The sequence below is a fragment of the Agaricus bisporus genome (assembly GCF_000300575.1).
Source record: "Agaricus bisporus var. bisporus H97 unplaced genomic scaffold AGABI2scaffold_12, whole genome shotgun sequence".
In the NCBI taxonomy this organism is placed as follows: domain Eukaryota; kingdom Fungi; phylum Basidiomycota; class Agaricomycetes; order Agaricales; family Agaricaceae; genus Agaricus; species Agaricus bisporus.
In genome coordinates this window covers 23695-37696 of record NW_006267347.1, presented here as the reverse complement: position 1 = coordinate 37696, position 14002 = coordinate 23695, and the positions used below count along the sequence as shown (strand labels likewise).

Genomic DNA, 14002 nt, shown 5'->3' with positions numbered 1-14002 from the left:
ATCACCGAACTGCTCATTTCGGGGCGGGACGATAGTTTTCGTAATTGTGTCCATACATTTTACAAAAACTTACTTTACGACAGCTTGAGCGCTTGACGATCACTTCTACATCGGGCTAAAACTCATGACACATGCACCGTGAGTAGTATGTCCATTCCTAGCCTCATGTCCCAAGCATGAACGTACCAATCTAAAGGCTTGGAAAAAGCACTTCCCGAGTTATCACCCACTGACACGAGGTAGCCCATTTGTGCCACCCATATACCGAAAAAACAAATATCATCAACCTCCCCAAAGCGGCTCAAAATCTAAAACAGCACTTTTATTACTGTACGACGGCATCGGGATGCCTGTTCCCAAGCGGGATGTTCTCAATCAATAGCCTGAACGCCATCATACGCAGGTAGCCGTTGACACGCTTCCGCCCAATCGATAGTCCCATCTACTAATTCCGTGACAGCCGCAATCACATCATCCATAGAACCAATCCTTTGATCCATGGTATCACGTTCTCTGAAAACCGAAAAAATGGAGTCAGTAAGTTTGTGGATTCAACGTAAAAACCATGAGGCGGAAAAAAAGGCATCCCCGCAATCACAATGTGAAATTGGAGAGTAAAACTTACCGAAGTGTCATAGTACGATTTTGTACGGCTGTTTTGTACAACCCCGTGGGCATGGTGTAACAATACAGACCAATGTCACCATGTCAGGTTGAAGGTTTGAAGGATGTACCGGCATTGAATAAAAAAAATGATTGTTGTCAGAAAAGGAGATGAGGAAGAAAATGATCAGTAAAGAGATTGATGAAAAAAGCAACGGTAATTTGACGTACAAGCGAAATCAATCGTTATTCCGTAAGGTGTTCCGAGTTCATCGTTCCGAGCATATCGTTTGCCAATGGATGTATTGGAATCATCGACACGAGAAAAGACACCCGCACGACGAAGTCGAGAAGCTTTGGTAGCCAAAGTAAAAAGCAAGATACAAAGCCAGATAGTCAGCATTCTGGATCCCAGTATACGGGCTCGATGTCTGAAGATAAGGGATTGACTTACAAACTTCTTGTACCAATGGATCAAATTCTGCGCGGGCACTTAGGGGGACAATGAGGACTTTGGTGGGAGCTACGAGGGGTGGTATCGAGAGTACCTAAAATTTCATATGTATGATCAATTCATCGAAACGCCTTCGGCAGAAAGGGCGCGGCGCTTACACCACGTTCAACATCAGATTCTCTACTCCAGAAACTATGTTCAAGGAGGGTAGATAGGATACGGCCAAGGCCGAAAGATGGCTCGATAACGTTTGGGGTAAACTCCCGGACTGATGATCATGGCCATACAGACGAAATATGACAGATTAGAGTTACGAACAGTGACACCAGGAATCTGCCGACACTCACTTGACTGTTTAAAGGTCTTACGCTCAATAGTAAGAATATCTGGAGAGATCTGGAATTCTTTTCCGTCCTGGGACGTGATAACGGCGGAACTAGATCCGAGGAAACGGAATCAGGAACGCATTCTGGGGGAACAAATGACTTATGACCGCCACTTTATCAACACTCACCCTTGCACGAGTTGGCCTTTAAGTTTGGCCAAAGCGGCTTCATCTAATGATTCCACGGTCTTTTGAATAACGCCCGCATCCTGCTTGAAGGTCTTCCCCAGATTCTTTTTGTTCCATTCCACGGCTTCCCTTTTTGTCACGATGGGTTCCTTTAGTGCCTGACGGACAACTAGTGGATGTCCAGTCTTTGCACTGTGCACGGATAGATCATACGCGGCACGATCCGCACATCCAACACACTCCGTCCAGCCAGTCGAATTATGTATCTCTGCATCCCAGCAGTCAGTCGCATAGTGCGCCATTTCGTTGCTCATATGCTGTCGGAATCGCAAGCGCTCTGGGTTAATGCCAATCTTAATGAGGAATTGGTATATCCGCGCGACAAAATAACCGAGAGTCTCGTTGGCGATGATGCCCTTATCCACAGCCTCGCCAACAGTCATCTTGACAGTCTGGTTGCTCCCACTCTCCTGGACATGTCGATCGAGCATACAAATTTCAACACCACGTATTTCCTCGAATCTATCGTGGTCCTTTTCCTCTGGATCCACATAATGTTCAATTTCCGCCATCGTAAATTCACGTACACGGAGAAGGCCGGCACGGGGTGAGATTTCGTTACGGAAAGAACGGCCGATTTGTGCAGACGCGAAAGGAACTCGACCATTATTGTATTCCAAGAGTCGAGAAAAGTTGAGGAAGTGACCTTGGGCCGTCTCGGGGCGGAGGTAACTGTATGATATATATTGAAATTACTAAATGATAGGCGAGTAAATTTAAGACGACGAACCCCGGATGCTGACCGGTTGGACCAATACTGCTGGTGAACATGAGATTGAACTGTTGAGGTTCGCCAACTTCATTATCGGTGTCCGGGTTACGAATTTTATGAGTATGACAAAGTTCTCCGAGCTGGGGACCGGTATAATTGTCCAACTGATGAATTATCTTTAAGCATCGAAACTCATACAAGCGAAGAAACCACGGTCCACGAACCTGAGCCAAAATGGTCTCATACTCTTTTACGACGGCATCATCAAGAGCAACGGCAGCGGCCTTCGCACCTTTCTTCTTCTTCTTCTTATCCTTGTCGTCCTGAGGAGCAGTAGCAGCTACACCCCTCGCTTCTAAATTGCCAGCAAGTCTGGCTTCGAGAACAATTTTTACGAGATGGTCAGCACGGAGAACATCTCCGGTCTTGGTATCCTTGACCATCCAATCGGCGAAACGTGCTACGTGTCCAGAGGTCTCGAACACGGGAGAGGGAGTCATGATAGTAGTGTCGAGTTCGAGCATGGCTTCTTCCACAATGAAATGTTTGCGCCATTCCGAGATGATGTTTGCCTGCAAAGCAGAGCCGGGTGGACCGTAATCATAGAGACCAGCAACACCTAGGAAGACAGGTCATTAACAGATCCACGATCAGAAAAAAAATCGAGATACCTCCGTAAATTTCAAAGGCAGGGGCATAGAAGAATCGTCTGTTGAGGAGAGCGTCGAGACGGGTCTTGTCGAACTGGTGGGCTGTCTTGTTCACCGTCGTGGGCATTGTGGACTGGAAGCGGCGATGAAGGCAGCGATAAGAAGTTGTGATACGAAAATGGAGAACCCCATACGCCAATCGCATCAGGTTCTGGCACTGACTCAACAATTATGTTGACACGTGTTTACATAGCTCTATGTTACTGTACTCAGCATTCGCAATATCTCTTCAGGACCTCGTTCTACCCAAACATTTGGTACAACCCGCTCAGAGTCCTTGGTAAATATAGTATCGTTCTCCGGCACAAACACCCAATGCGAAGGATCGGGAGGTGGAACCGACGTCACAGCCTTCAATTCTTCCTCTAAATTCACAATTCAGTCGCTCCTCTCTGTCATTGTTTTGCTACTTACTGATGATACCTTCAGTGAAACTATCGAGATCCTAGATGGAAAAGAAAGAGGAAAATCATCAATGTTTTAGTCCGAAAATCCTTCGGTAACTCACAAGATCATTCATGTCGTAACCAAACGGGTCTGCAGGAAATACATTAGCATAGGCATTGAAAGAGAAGAACATTGGATCTATTCACTTTCAATGATATCTCCCAGGACAAGAAATCCAAAATAGAAGAAACTCTAGATCACCAATCGAAACATGGCCACTTAGAAACAAAGAACTGATACTCACACTGATAACAGTGGCCGGGATCGTTAGCCATCCAAAGACGGACCATGTCATAAAGGGCTTCGAATTTGAATCAGGATTCCGGTTGTTCGTTTAATTCATAAATGAATTTTACCAGTAAAAGACAATATATGGTGGTCACAGCCCATAAATGAGTTACGTAGCTACAAAATTCGCAGATCAGCAACTGACACGATTGATTCATCAAAGTAAACTCACGAAAATGGGATAGGCGTTGTGAGAATACGTTCCAGACCAGTTAAAGATTGCACAAGTAGATCCAACGCGTTGGTGAGGGAACCTGTTCGGAAATTAAATCACGTTACATCATAACTTGGACTTTCGTGCACGCAAACCACATTTCACCCACCGATGGTTCCAGCATGGCCCAAATTCCTATTCTGCAAGGCGGCTATATATGAACTCTGTGTGGGGTTTCGATCGTTAATTCACGAACTGTATATAAATATATGAAACTAACCAGATACAGTGAAATCTCCAAGGGAAGATTATGCGAGACAACAGAACTCTGCATTTTCGCGCGCAACCGAGCTGCTCTCTTTCCTTTATATTGTCCACGATCGGCAAAATATCCTATCATAAGTGAAAACGGGAAGAAAGGGAAGAAATCGAACAGAGAATATTTCGGTGGCATGCTAGAAGGAAATAAGAGTTTCTCTTCATTTTGAGCAAGAATAAGGCGTTTCTTGCGCATTCGTACATTCACACCGGGATCTTCTCTCATCTCGATAGCCGGTTCCTTCCACAGTCGGCTAGAATGCTCCTCTTCATTGATCGTCGATACACTCGTCCGACCATGAAACGAAGTAACAGGCTGCGGGAGCTCCACCTGAGTGTTTCGAGTAGATGTGCCAAAGTGGGGTATCTCGGATGCTAATGGAGACTTGCTTTCGATTGAGGTAGGTAGTCCAGGAGGCAGGGCATAGGGATAAAGAAACTTAACACAGTGATACAGATCCCTAAATAAAAGATGAAGTGGTCACTATAAAGATCGCATTGAAGATTAAACACTTACTCATAATAGATCCCGTCTTCTCCTCGAAGATAATGCTTCACCGCAACAGCGTATGCTCCCAAGAGATTAATTACTGTCTTCTTCTCGACCAGCATCTTCGCTCGGAGATCTCGTGATAATCTCATCCTCTCGTCTTCGGGTAGATTCATGTCTGGCTTTGGATCTACAGCGCCAGATTTAATTCAATGGACCCCGCTTCCACGACAATTGACAGCACGTGGAATAACACACCTGGTACATGAAACCATAATGTCCTTGCGAAATTACGGGTCGCGTATATGATCGAGCTCCACAACTTTCGTCCCTCATCGTATCGTTGAAACGATGACGTCGTACGATATGATATCACGAAAGCCAACAAAGTACCCATTCTGTATGACGAATACGATTCATAAATCAACCCAGAGACACGACTCTGGTCCGAGGATTTACGTACACAGCGAGGAGTATGGGGTTTACTTTCAATTCATGTCCTTGCACATTAAGGACTACAATGAATGTGGACCAAGCCGCAAAGAAGACAAGAATATGCCAACAACGAAAAAGTGCTGTAGCAAGCAGGCAGTCCAAGAATTGAGCTCCAGCTCGCAATCTAAGGAACAGAAATATTGTATATCACCTCGGTAACTGAATGGCAAGCAAGGCACTCACGGGTATAATATATACTTCCGCCTGTTATCATATGAATCAGTTCCCTTTCTCTACACATGAGTGATGGATAGAACAGGTGCCTGTGACAGAAAGATGGGACAGAGACGTACGGACCTGGTTTCCATCCTAGATAGCGACTCCACAATCAATGTGCCTCAAGTAGGCAACGAGGAGGTAACCAGTCTGCCAGCTTTATATGTAGCGGTATATCTGCGAGAACAGATGGAGCCACTGTTACACCATGACTAGTCCAGCAGGTTGTAGCAGTCAGAGCCAATCGGGACATCTACTAGTATTAACAGCAAGGCCGCGCAAACCGTAAAAGGGTTCACCAGAGTCCAGATCACAAACAATGTAAAGCATAGACAGCCGCGAAGAACCAGATTAGTCGAGTAGTGGCCTGCCAAGAGGCCCTGGTCTTTGAAAATGATGAGCATGACGATATATTCCTGCAGCTGTGTTGCCAAGGATGACTTGTACGACACGCTGAAGGCTTGAGCACTGGGCTTCAAGCTTGAACTTCTAGGCAGGGACTCGACATCCGAAGGCCGAGGGCCAAGGGCCCAAGGCAGTGCCCGCAAGAGTCAAACAAACAAAAAAAAGCACTTTCACGTGGTCAAACGTGGCCAAGATTCTTTCTTATCTTTGATTGCGCAGGTAGCCGAATGCGAAAATATGGCGTACGCGTTGTGGGGAATGATAGGCGTTAGTCACTTAGGACTCAAATCACCGAAGACTACAGCGAGGACTGAAGCCTCTTTTTCAAAGAGCAACTAGATGGACTGGCACAAGACAACTGACCCAGTGCCTACGTTTTCGTAGAATCGTACAGGAAGTTATCAAGGCACAACATGGGGAGCTAGAAAGGGGAGAAACGTGAAGCTAGATGGAATCCTAGAATAGTCAGGAAGGCATATTGACCGAAAAGTTGAATGCCATCGGGGGTTTATTCTTCAGTCTAACTTATCAAGGCGACATCTCGCAAAGAATGACTGGAAAAGTCGAAACTTGGTCGAAAAATATATGCAGAGCAGATCTCGAAAATCGTGCTCGCTTCCACAGGGTGATAGAGTCCCATTAGAAGGGTCAGCGAATGTTTGGCTTGGAGACGAGATGTTTATAGTGGCGGAAGATTGATGCGGTACCGCATGACTGGAGCAAGACCATTCATATTGATTAATGAAGGACTAGAGATACTTTTCGCGTCGGGTGGGTGTGGTCTAGGCTTGATATACAAGGCGATAGGGATGTGGATTGACAGACCGGGTGCATCATGCCCGGAGGAAGGACGAGACGCTGCCGGCACGAATGGGAAAGGGAATGAGTAACCTTTCTTTCGCTGCCTCAATACTTCGAGAATATGTATCAGCCTTATCCTCGATGTGTATTTGCACAGGTCAACTGCACATTTCGACACTTTTTGTAGGTAAATGAAGCGCCACCTAACAGATCTAGTAGCAAACCTATGAGAGCGCATCGGAGCTTTTGCACAGCAAAGGTTTGGAGTCTTCACTTTGTTTTCTGCGTCTTTGTAGCTTTGCCGGTGGCAACCTTGGATGCAATATTCAGTTGTTCGGCAATATCATTGCCTAAAACCCAAGTGATTATAGAGGGTATAACGAGCCATATCCTTTACAAGTTGGTTAATGGCGATGTGTTTTTGACAGACTGGATACTCACCCGTTGGGTATAATCCACAGCGTAATCAAGGTGAAGACATCGTTGTGTCCGATATTACAAAATCCGCAATAATAATCGTTGAGCCAGTAAAGGACCGTCTTGGCAAGTGTCATGACGACAGCTGAAAGGCCAACTACCGGTGCAGAGGGCGATTGAACACCATGAGCAAGATAGATATAAACGAGGTTAAGGATTGTTTCCACAACATTCATAAAAGCTACAGTGGAAATCAAAAAAGAGTGAAGACATGAATACACAGCAGACGTACATTGAGCATTAGTGAAACCGTTGTTCTGCTCTAACCCAGGGAGACCATAAACCTAGAAAGTTACAGGGTAAGGTACGTGACCTTGGCAACTGCATGATATACACACGTAGTCAACCTGTCAATTGCAGAATATCGGTCAGCTATGGACCATCTGGTACTGCACGAGACTGAAATAGAACATACCACTTGATATAGCTCATACGGCCGCCAAATCCAATGAAGATCGCCACCCTGGTAGGATTGATAAAATGTCAGGAGCTAAGTCGGCGGCTGATGCTGGTGGTCCCTGAATGACACCAGTCAACATGAACCAAGGCACAAACCTTCATAGAACGAGGTCTGTTCAGAGAGGAGGAATCAGTGAACGGTGTTGAACACCCGGCATATTGCCTCCAAATGGAGAGGCATACCTCATGAAACAGTACCCAGCGTCCCACAAGACGACGGGCGCGCTGAGGATGAACCAAGCACTAATCCACCAACGCGTTTTTACTGCCATATTTTCCTGACGTGAAGTGGATGGAAGAGGAAGAAATCAATGGTGGAATGACTTTCAGTACAACGGTTGTGATCCAGGAAAGGACCGTGGGTGCTTGTCCCACGTCCATCCTTCTTTTCGTTTCAGCTCCATGAGTCAGCATGAGCACATGTATTGTATTTTTATCCATGGCTTGCATAGTCACACGATTGGCCTTGACTGCGCGATAATCGTTCTTTGTTGGCGGAAAGGCTTTCAGACCCAAAAGCCCAGTTAACGTGGCGAGTCTGTGGCGCCTTCAATGGACTTGATAAGATTCATGTTTCGATATTTATTTGTAGTATCAAGATTAAAAATAGACCTAGGGCTTGAATTGGCACGAGCTCGTGTTACTCTGCACCACATTTATGGATGGCAGACGTGTTACGATCATAAGAATCTACTCCTCACTAGGTCTTTGACATCCGGAAACGATTATCACGGACATGCAATCTGTCCACAAGAAATGCTGTGTAGAGAATTTTACAGGCGGTTAATCTTAGCATCACCTTATCATGGAAACACGGGCAACCGGAGTTTTAAGGAATTTCCCTTGCGCAATGCGACGTAAATTTCCTTGTGCACAGGGCAGTCCTTGGCGGACCTTGGTGTCCCTGGTAGAGTAGGGTAAACTCTGGTAAACTTCTGGAGAGGGTGTGAACTTGGTGTGAACCTCGAGGTGCAAAGAGGTACAGCTGTCTTGGAATTCAATAAGTGAATGGAGTCTTTCCCGGTATAGCCATATCAAAGTTCGTTCCTTTGCTTGTACGTACCACCACGGCCTTTTTTTCTCTCGGCCACCTCGACCGAGGGCCAATCAGCCTAGTGTCATAAAAAAACAGTGTGTTGTGACATCTTGGCATGTCTATATCAATTAGCGACGTAACGCCTGGCATCAACAAGGCACAATACAATGAATAGAAAACCTTATTCAGGGTCTTCCATTGATAGAAGCTGACGCTGAGCCACCGCTGAGTATAAAAGGACTTCCTTTCTCTGAGCAAACGGAAAAGTTCCGTCTTATCCGCTGGGCACCTAGTGACCTATCCCCTCTCCTTACTCGATATCCACACCGTTTCGCACTACTTTACGATGCGTTTCCAACTTGCTGTATTCGTTGTATCCCTTATTGGCGCTGCTCTTGCCACTCCTGTCCCGGTTAGCATTCTTTCCCGAGCATAGTTGACATTCAAAATGTGGGGCTGACAGCGATATTGCTTTGCTTCATCCAGGTTGACAATGACGCATCTCTTGCAGTGAGTCTTTTAACTTCATGTCGCTCCAACCTATGCAAACCCGAGTTTGAAGCGCGACCTACCGAAGGGTGTTGCCTGGAAGCGTGATTTACCACATGGTCAGGACTGGAGGCGGGATCTACCAAAGGGCGTTGCATGGAAGCGGGATCTACCAAAGGGCGTTGCGTGGAAGCGGGATCTACCACATGGTCAGGACTGGTGAAACAAACATTCTATGGCTCGACCAATGGACATTTTCTAGTAAGTCCCAAATTCAAGGCTCCCGGTAACGTCATACTGACATATCTGTTACAGTTCGGAAAACAAATTCAGGTTGCGTTAGCTACTATTAAATGGAGAATGACAGTTCCCGATTACTATATTGCCCGTATTCTTCCGTTGGGCCCCCGTTGTTGAGAATCTGTTCCAATAGTCGCTTTTTCTTTTCGCAAAAGCGCAAACTGTTTGTATATATACGGAATAGTGTATAGCATTTATTCGTACTATGAGGGGCTTACATTGTAGATTTCTTTCCTGCCAACACTGGACTACTATTGCGTATAGATCGGCATATCAATTGATTGTGTTCGATCGTTGAACATACTGATTCCGTTCATGATACAATAAGGTGGTAGACGGTGATTCGAGTCTGAAGTGCCTGTTCGTCCTACGGCTGGTATATATTAAACAGAAGCGTTCGACTATAGCAGTTCGAAGTCGATGATATCGAATTTTTATAAGATATACTACCCCCGTTTGTGCGGGAGAAAAAACTACCAGGGTGCAACCGTGCATCACGATCATGATCGTTTCTAACTTAGATCGACCCAGAGATTCGTCAGTCCGGGTAACTCGCTAGCTCGTGTCAGTCAGTGTCCAACAGGCCATAATCAAACTCCGCTCACGCGACATCTTGAATGGGCGAATGGGGCGATGACAGCCTACTTAACGGACGAGTGTAGTGATCTCGCTGTAGAGAGCCTCTAGTGTTAGGTTTTTTAGAAGTGACGGATTGAATGACGGGTGACGATCTCTGGCTCGATAAAGTATCTCGCGTTCAAACGCGAAAACCATGACCGACGATGACATGATAATCAACGTCGACGAGAGCTGATGTCTATCAAGTCTCCGCTGCTTGAAGCTTAAATTATAAAGAGAGAAAATACTAAGAAAGTAACGTTTAAGAGTGAAAGATCGAATATTCCGTATGAACCTAGGCAATGGTATGTGAAAGCCCCCAGGAACAGGACCTTAGCATCGAAAAATAACGATCACCTGCATCATGACAAGAGAAAAACGCGCATTAGTATAATTGACAGCCCCGGGTTCTGCTACATGGCAGTAAGCTAGACTTCCTGTAGGGGTTTGGGAGGGCCTATGTTATAGGACCCGCGGAGATTTTGGCAGTGGCGGGATGAAATCTGGAGTGAAAAGACGATGCAGGGACGGAGAAATATAGGCGATTCAGAAATCAGCAGACGGCGGCAATGCGCACACGTTCTGCTTCTTAAATCCTTTCTTACCCCTACAGCCAGTCCTAGTTCAGCCACCGGGGGATAATGCCAATTCGTAGAGCCCATTTGTATAACCATATGAGTTGTTTATGTCCCCATAATCTGATTACTCATGGATGAATCGATGACAAGTGCAGAAAGGACAGGTGCTACACAGTGCATGCAGCATGTTTGAAGAGATACGCTACGGCCCCAGAAGGGCCGCGGTCCGAACGACATGAAGTGCAAATCATTCCGAATGACAGTGAATTGAAATAGCGCGCATAATTCTTCTTTTCCTTGGGGAGCCAAGACTCGGAGATGTTTATCATACCGCAATGCAGTATCCACAATAAGTCCAGGTGGAAGACTATCAGTTGCCTCGTTGACCTGCAGAAGTACGATGCGCGAGGAGAATGACAGTAAAGCGAATCGTAGAAAGGACTCAGGAGGGTACTAGTACTCCTGCCAAGGAGCTAAGATACTACGAATCGCCAGATGACGCGGTGTGGATGTTGTGTCCCACCCAGCACTCAAGACAGGCTGTAGCAAAGGCAAGTCAGTGTCCATCAGAGCTACTTAGAAGAGAGGGCAGCCTGTAAGTTGTGAGAAGTAGATCTTCAAAGAAGGGAAAAAAGATATGATACCGGTATCGCAGTCCCACGATTTTGTCTCCCCTGAGGTTACCTAAGGCTCCATCGGAATTTCGGTTGAAGCGACGTTTCCTTGTCCTCATGACACTCGCTTTCGCCACTGACGCATAAGAAAAACTGATTAATTGCCTGGTGCATTATTCGTGAATCAACGGAACTTGTTCCCCCATGTTGAACTCGGAATCCCTACCCAAACTTGACATTCCTGTATGAATTTTTTCCTGCGTTTCATTCATTGGTCTTCATTATTAATTGGTAACATCTTTTTAGGAGAATGAAACTGCGTTACCGGGAAAAAGGCGTCGAACTGTACCTGATCCGTGAGGAGTTTGTTCGAGCCACAGGCTGGTAGACAGCTGACTGTGAACCCCACAGTTTTCAGGCAGGGACTGATATCCTGAATGCAATACTTGCTACTGCATTATTGCGATGTTGGCACATCCTAATCTTCTTCGCTGCCTGGTCAACGTTGATCACAATCCTAAATCACAGAGGTAACGAGCTAGTTATCGATTCCATCCTCGTCACAGTGTGAGCGATCATCTTTCGCTGCTCCGAACTCTCGATCGGCGGTGAACAGAGGCTCATTCGTCTGTGTTGTTGAATAGAACTGGTACAGTACTGGGTTTCGTCATATCCTACCGCACGACATCATCTTTCGAACGGTATAACGAAGGGCGCAGGCTATGGAGCGATATCATAGTCGCGACCCGCAATTTTGCTCGAACGGTCTGGTTCCACGTACCAGGTAAGTGTAGAGCTATTCCTGATTCGGCGCTCCAAATATTGACGCTACTTCAGACCATGCCTTTTCACCAAATATAAAAATAGATGAATTGAGTGAAGAGAAAAAACTCGAGGTTCAAGCCAAGATGTTGGTGGAGAAGAAGACAGTCATTAACTTGTTGGGAGCGTACGCTGTTTCCGTGAAGCATTATCTGAGGGGCGAAGTGGGGCCTGGTTTCCAGTGAGCTCCGTTTTTTTAACCAATTTCATTGTTACGTACCTGTCCTTCAGAGACCTGTATCACAGTGTCAAGTTCCTTCCTCCATATGCACTCCCAGCCGGGATGCCATCTCCTGTTAACGACAATAGGACAAATGAACCTCACATCCACGTCCACAATGGCAGGCGAGGAACGAGCTCGAGCCTTCCATCTCCCGCCACTGCAAGTTCACGACGACGCAGCGATCGACCGCCCCTCACTGATCACGCAGAGGTGGCGAGCCCAACAATGTATTTTGCATCACAGCCAACTCATTTCTCAATACCTGCGGATGATCAGGGTAGTCAATTCCTAAATCCCCGAAAGCTGATGAGGCATGCAACTATATTCAAAGAGGATGACTTATTCCCTGCTCGTATGCCGCCGAAATATACTCTCTTTGATTTCTTCCCTTTCTCCCTCTTTGTTGGGCGTCTCGCTGAGAACGGGCGATTTGAAGGGAGGAAAGCTGCTCGACTACGAGCGAAGATGATGACACATAACTTTCCCCTGGAGCTTTCCTTATATCTTGTTCGTTATATTTAACTGTCCCTTCATCCGACAATTATCACTGACGCGGGTACCTTTCACAGAGTTCATACATCGCTGCGCTACAGAGGCGAAAAGCCTGCGATGACCCTACACTCAGTATGTGCCAAAACGCTTATCCGTCATACACGTGATTCACTAAAATGTGAAATGTAGACTCCCTGATAGGTTCATTAAACGACCTCGTGAACAGCCTAACCAACCTTGAAAGGGTCCTTACCACACCCATCCCCTTCTCGTACGTGCCTAATCTCTTCTTCCAGATAGATATCTCGTTGATTGAGATTCTCAGCTATGCTTTTCATCTGTGGTCGGTAACCACACTGTACTGCCTCGCTCTCGTGAGGTTTTCCCTTGCTTTGAAAGTTATAATCTGACCCTTGTTAATCTAAATGACAGCCTTTCATGATCTGGAAAGTCCTGGGATGGCTGACGATACCAGCCAGTATAATTGTCGTGAGTGTTGAACTCAAATCAAGACTGAAATAGTGGCCCTGATCTCTGTATTAGAGTTTTATTTTCTATGGGTTTCTCGTCGCAGGAGAGGAGATCGAAAGTAAGCAATTCAAACATATACTTTACATGTCGGTTACTCAACATTCATACTCCTCCAGATCCTTTCGGTTACGATAAGAACGACCTTGTACGTGCACGGCCAACAATTCTCCGCCTAACATTTCGAAACTGAATACCTTCCCAGAACCTGGACCATTTTACAGAAAACATAATCAGTAAGTAATAGGAATTACGATTCTTATGGATATCATGGGGTTCTCATGACTTTGCTATCGTAGAGGAAGAACTCGAAGCAGTAACATCGATACCACCACCAGACCCATCTGTCTGGGCATTTGCACCCGAAAATGATTACTTGTTCACGAGCACTGATAATCCAATACGCCTTCCGCCAAAAGAATGGGTGAAAAGGGGACCTAAAGCTATTTGGAAGGCTTTGGACACACGAGAAATTTGAATGCGATATGAAAGAATGATCGATCAAGGTCGAGAATGGGGGGATTCAGAGACTCGGGACGGAATTTTTTTAATACAGCTGGACATTTCGATTCATCACTTGCATGGATAGAGGTTTTTTTTTTACGACTAATCCTGATTTACGAATTCAGCTTTTACAATTATCATTGCTTTTATTGTTGGATATGCATTTTTAATATTATCAGACTGGGCCGTCTGTCT

The 14002-nt window shown here is 45.8% G+C and overlaps 4 protein-coding genes across 4 annotated transcripts; 2 read left to right on the top strand and 2 right to left on the bottom strand.

Moving 5' to 3' along the window:
- Positions 1 to 263: 263 nt before the first annotated feature.
- Positions 264 to 4004, bottom strand: AGABI2DRAFT_195260 (hypothetical protein). Its single transcript, XM_006455922.1, has 16 exons — positions 3961 to 4004; positions 3857 to 3905; positions 3745 to 3801; positions 3647 to 3692; positions 3562 to 3590; positions 3468 to 3498; positions 3015 to 3418; positions 2568 to 2962; positions 2362 to 2507; positions 1572 to 2303; positions 1405 to 1493; positions 1216 to 1325; positions 1058 to 1151; positions 835 to 957; positions 626 to 653; positions 264 to 513 (listed from the first exon to the last, which is right to left on the bottom strand). Exons 7-16 carry the CDS (start codon positions 3196 to 3198, stop codon positions 372 to 374), a joined length of 2043 nt encoding a protein of 680 aa, XP_006455985.1. The 5' UTR covers positions 3199 to 3418; positions 3468 to 3498; positions 3562 to 3590; positions 3647 to 3692; positions 3745 to 3801; positions 3857 to 3905; positions 3961 to 4004; the 3' UTR covers positions 264 to 371.
- A 2933-nt stretch (positions 4005 to 6937) lies between these two features.
- On the bottom strand, positions 6938 to 7875 carry AGABI2DRAFT_145957 (hypothetical protein; the record flags this gene model as incomplete). The annotated part of the gene is made up of 6 exons (XM_006455921.1): positions 6938 to 7058; positions 7109 to 7325; positions 7377 to 7428; positions 7560 to 7607; positions 7700 to 7715; positions 7787 to 7875. 6 exons carry the CDS (start codon positions 7873 to 7875, stop codon positions 6938 to 6940), a joined length of 543 nt encoding a protein of 180 aa, XP_006455984.1.
- A 1034-nt stretch (positions 7876 to 8909) lies between these two features.
- On the top strand, positions 8910 to 9725 carry AGABI2DRAFT_138876 (hypothetical protein). Its single transcript, XM_006455920.1, has 4 exons — positions 8910 to 9051; positions 9126 to 9149; positions 9202 to 9389; positions 9444 to 9725. Exons 1-3 carry the CDS (start codon positions 8986 to 8988, stop codon positions 9349 to 9351), a joined length of 240 nt encoding a protein of 79 aa, XP_006455983.1. The 5' UTR covers positions 8910 to 8985; the 3' UTR covers positions 9352 to 9389; positions 9444 to 9725.
- A 1717-nt stretch (positions 9726 to 11442) lies between these two features.
- On the top strand, positions 11443 to 13781 carry AGABI2DRAFT_188071 (hypothetical protein; the record flags this gene model as incomplete). The annotated part of the gene is made up of 15 exons (XM_006455919.1): positions 11443 to 11481; positions 11657 to 11805; positions 11883 to 12022; positions 12076 to 12241; positions 12292 to 12446; positions 12492 to 12560; positions 12615 to 12790; positions 12853 to 12907; positions 12965 to 13046; positions 13101 to 13149; positions 13208 to 13264; positions 13319 to 13364; positions 13423 to 13451; positions 13509 to 13539; positions 13603 to 13781. 15 exons carry the CDS (start codon positions 11443 to 11445, stop codon positions 13779 to 13781), a joined length of 1422 nt encoding a protein of 473 aa, XP_006455982.1.
- Between the last annotated feature and the right edge of the window lie 221 nt (positions 13782 to 14002).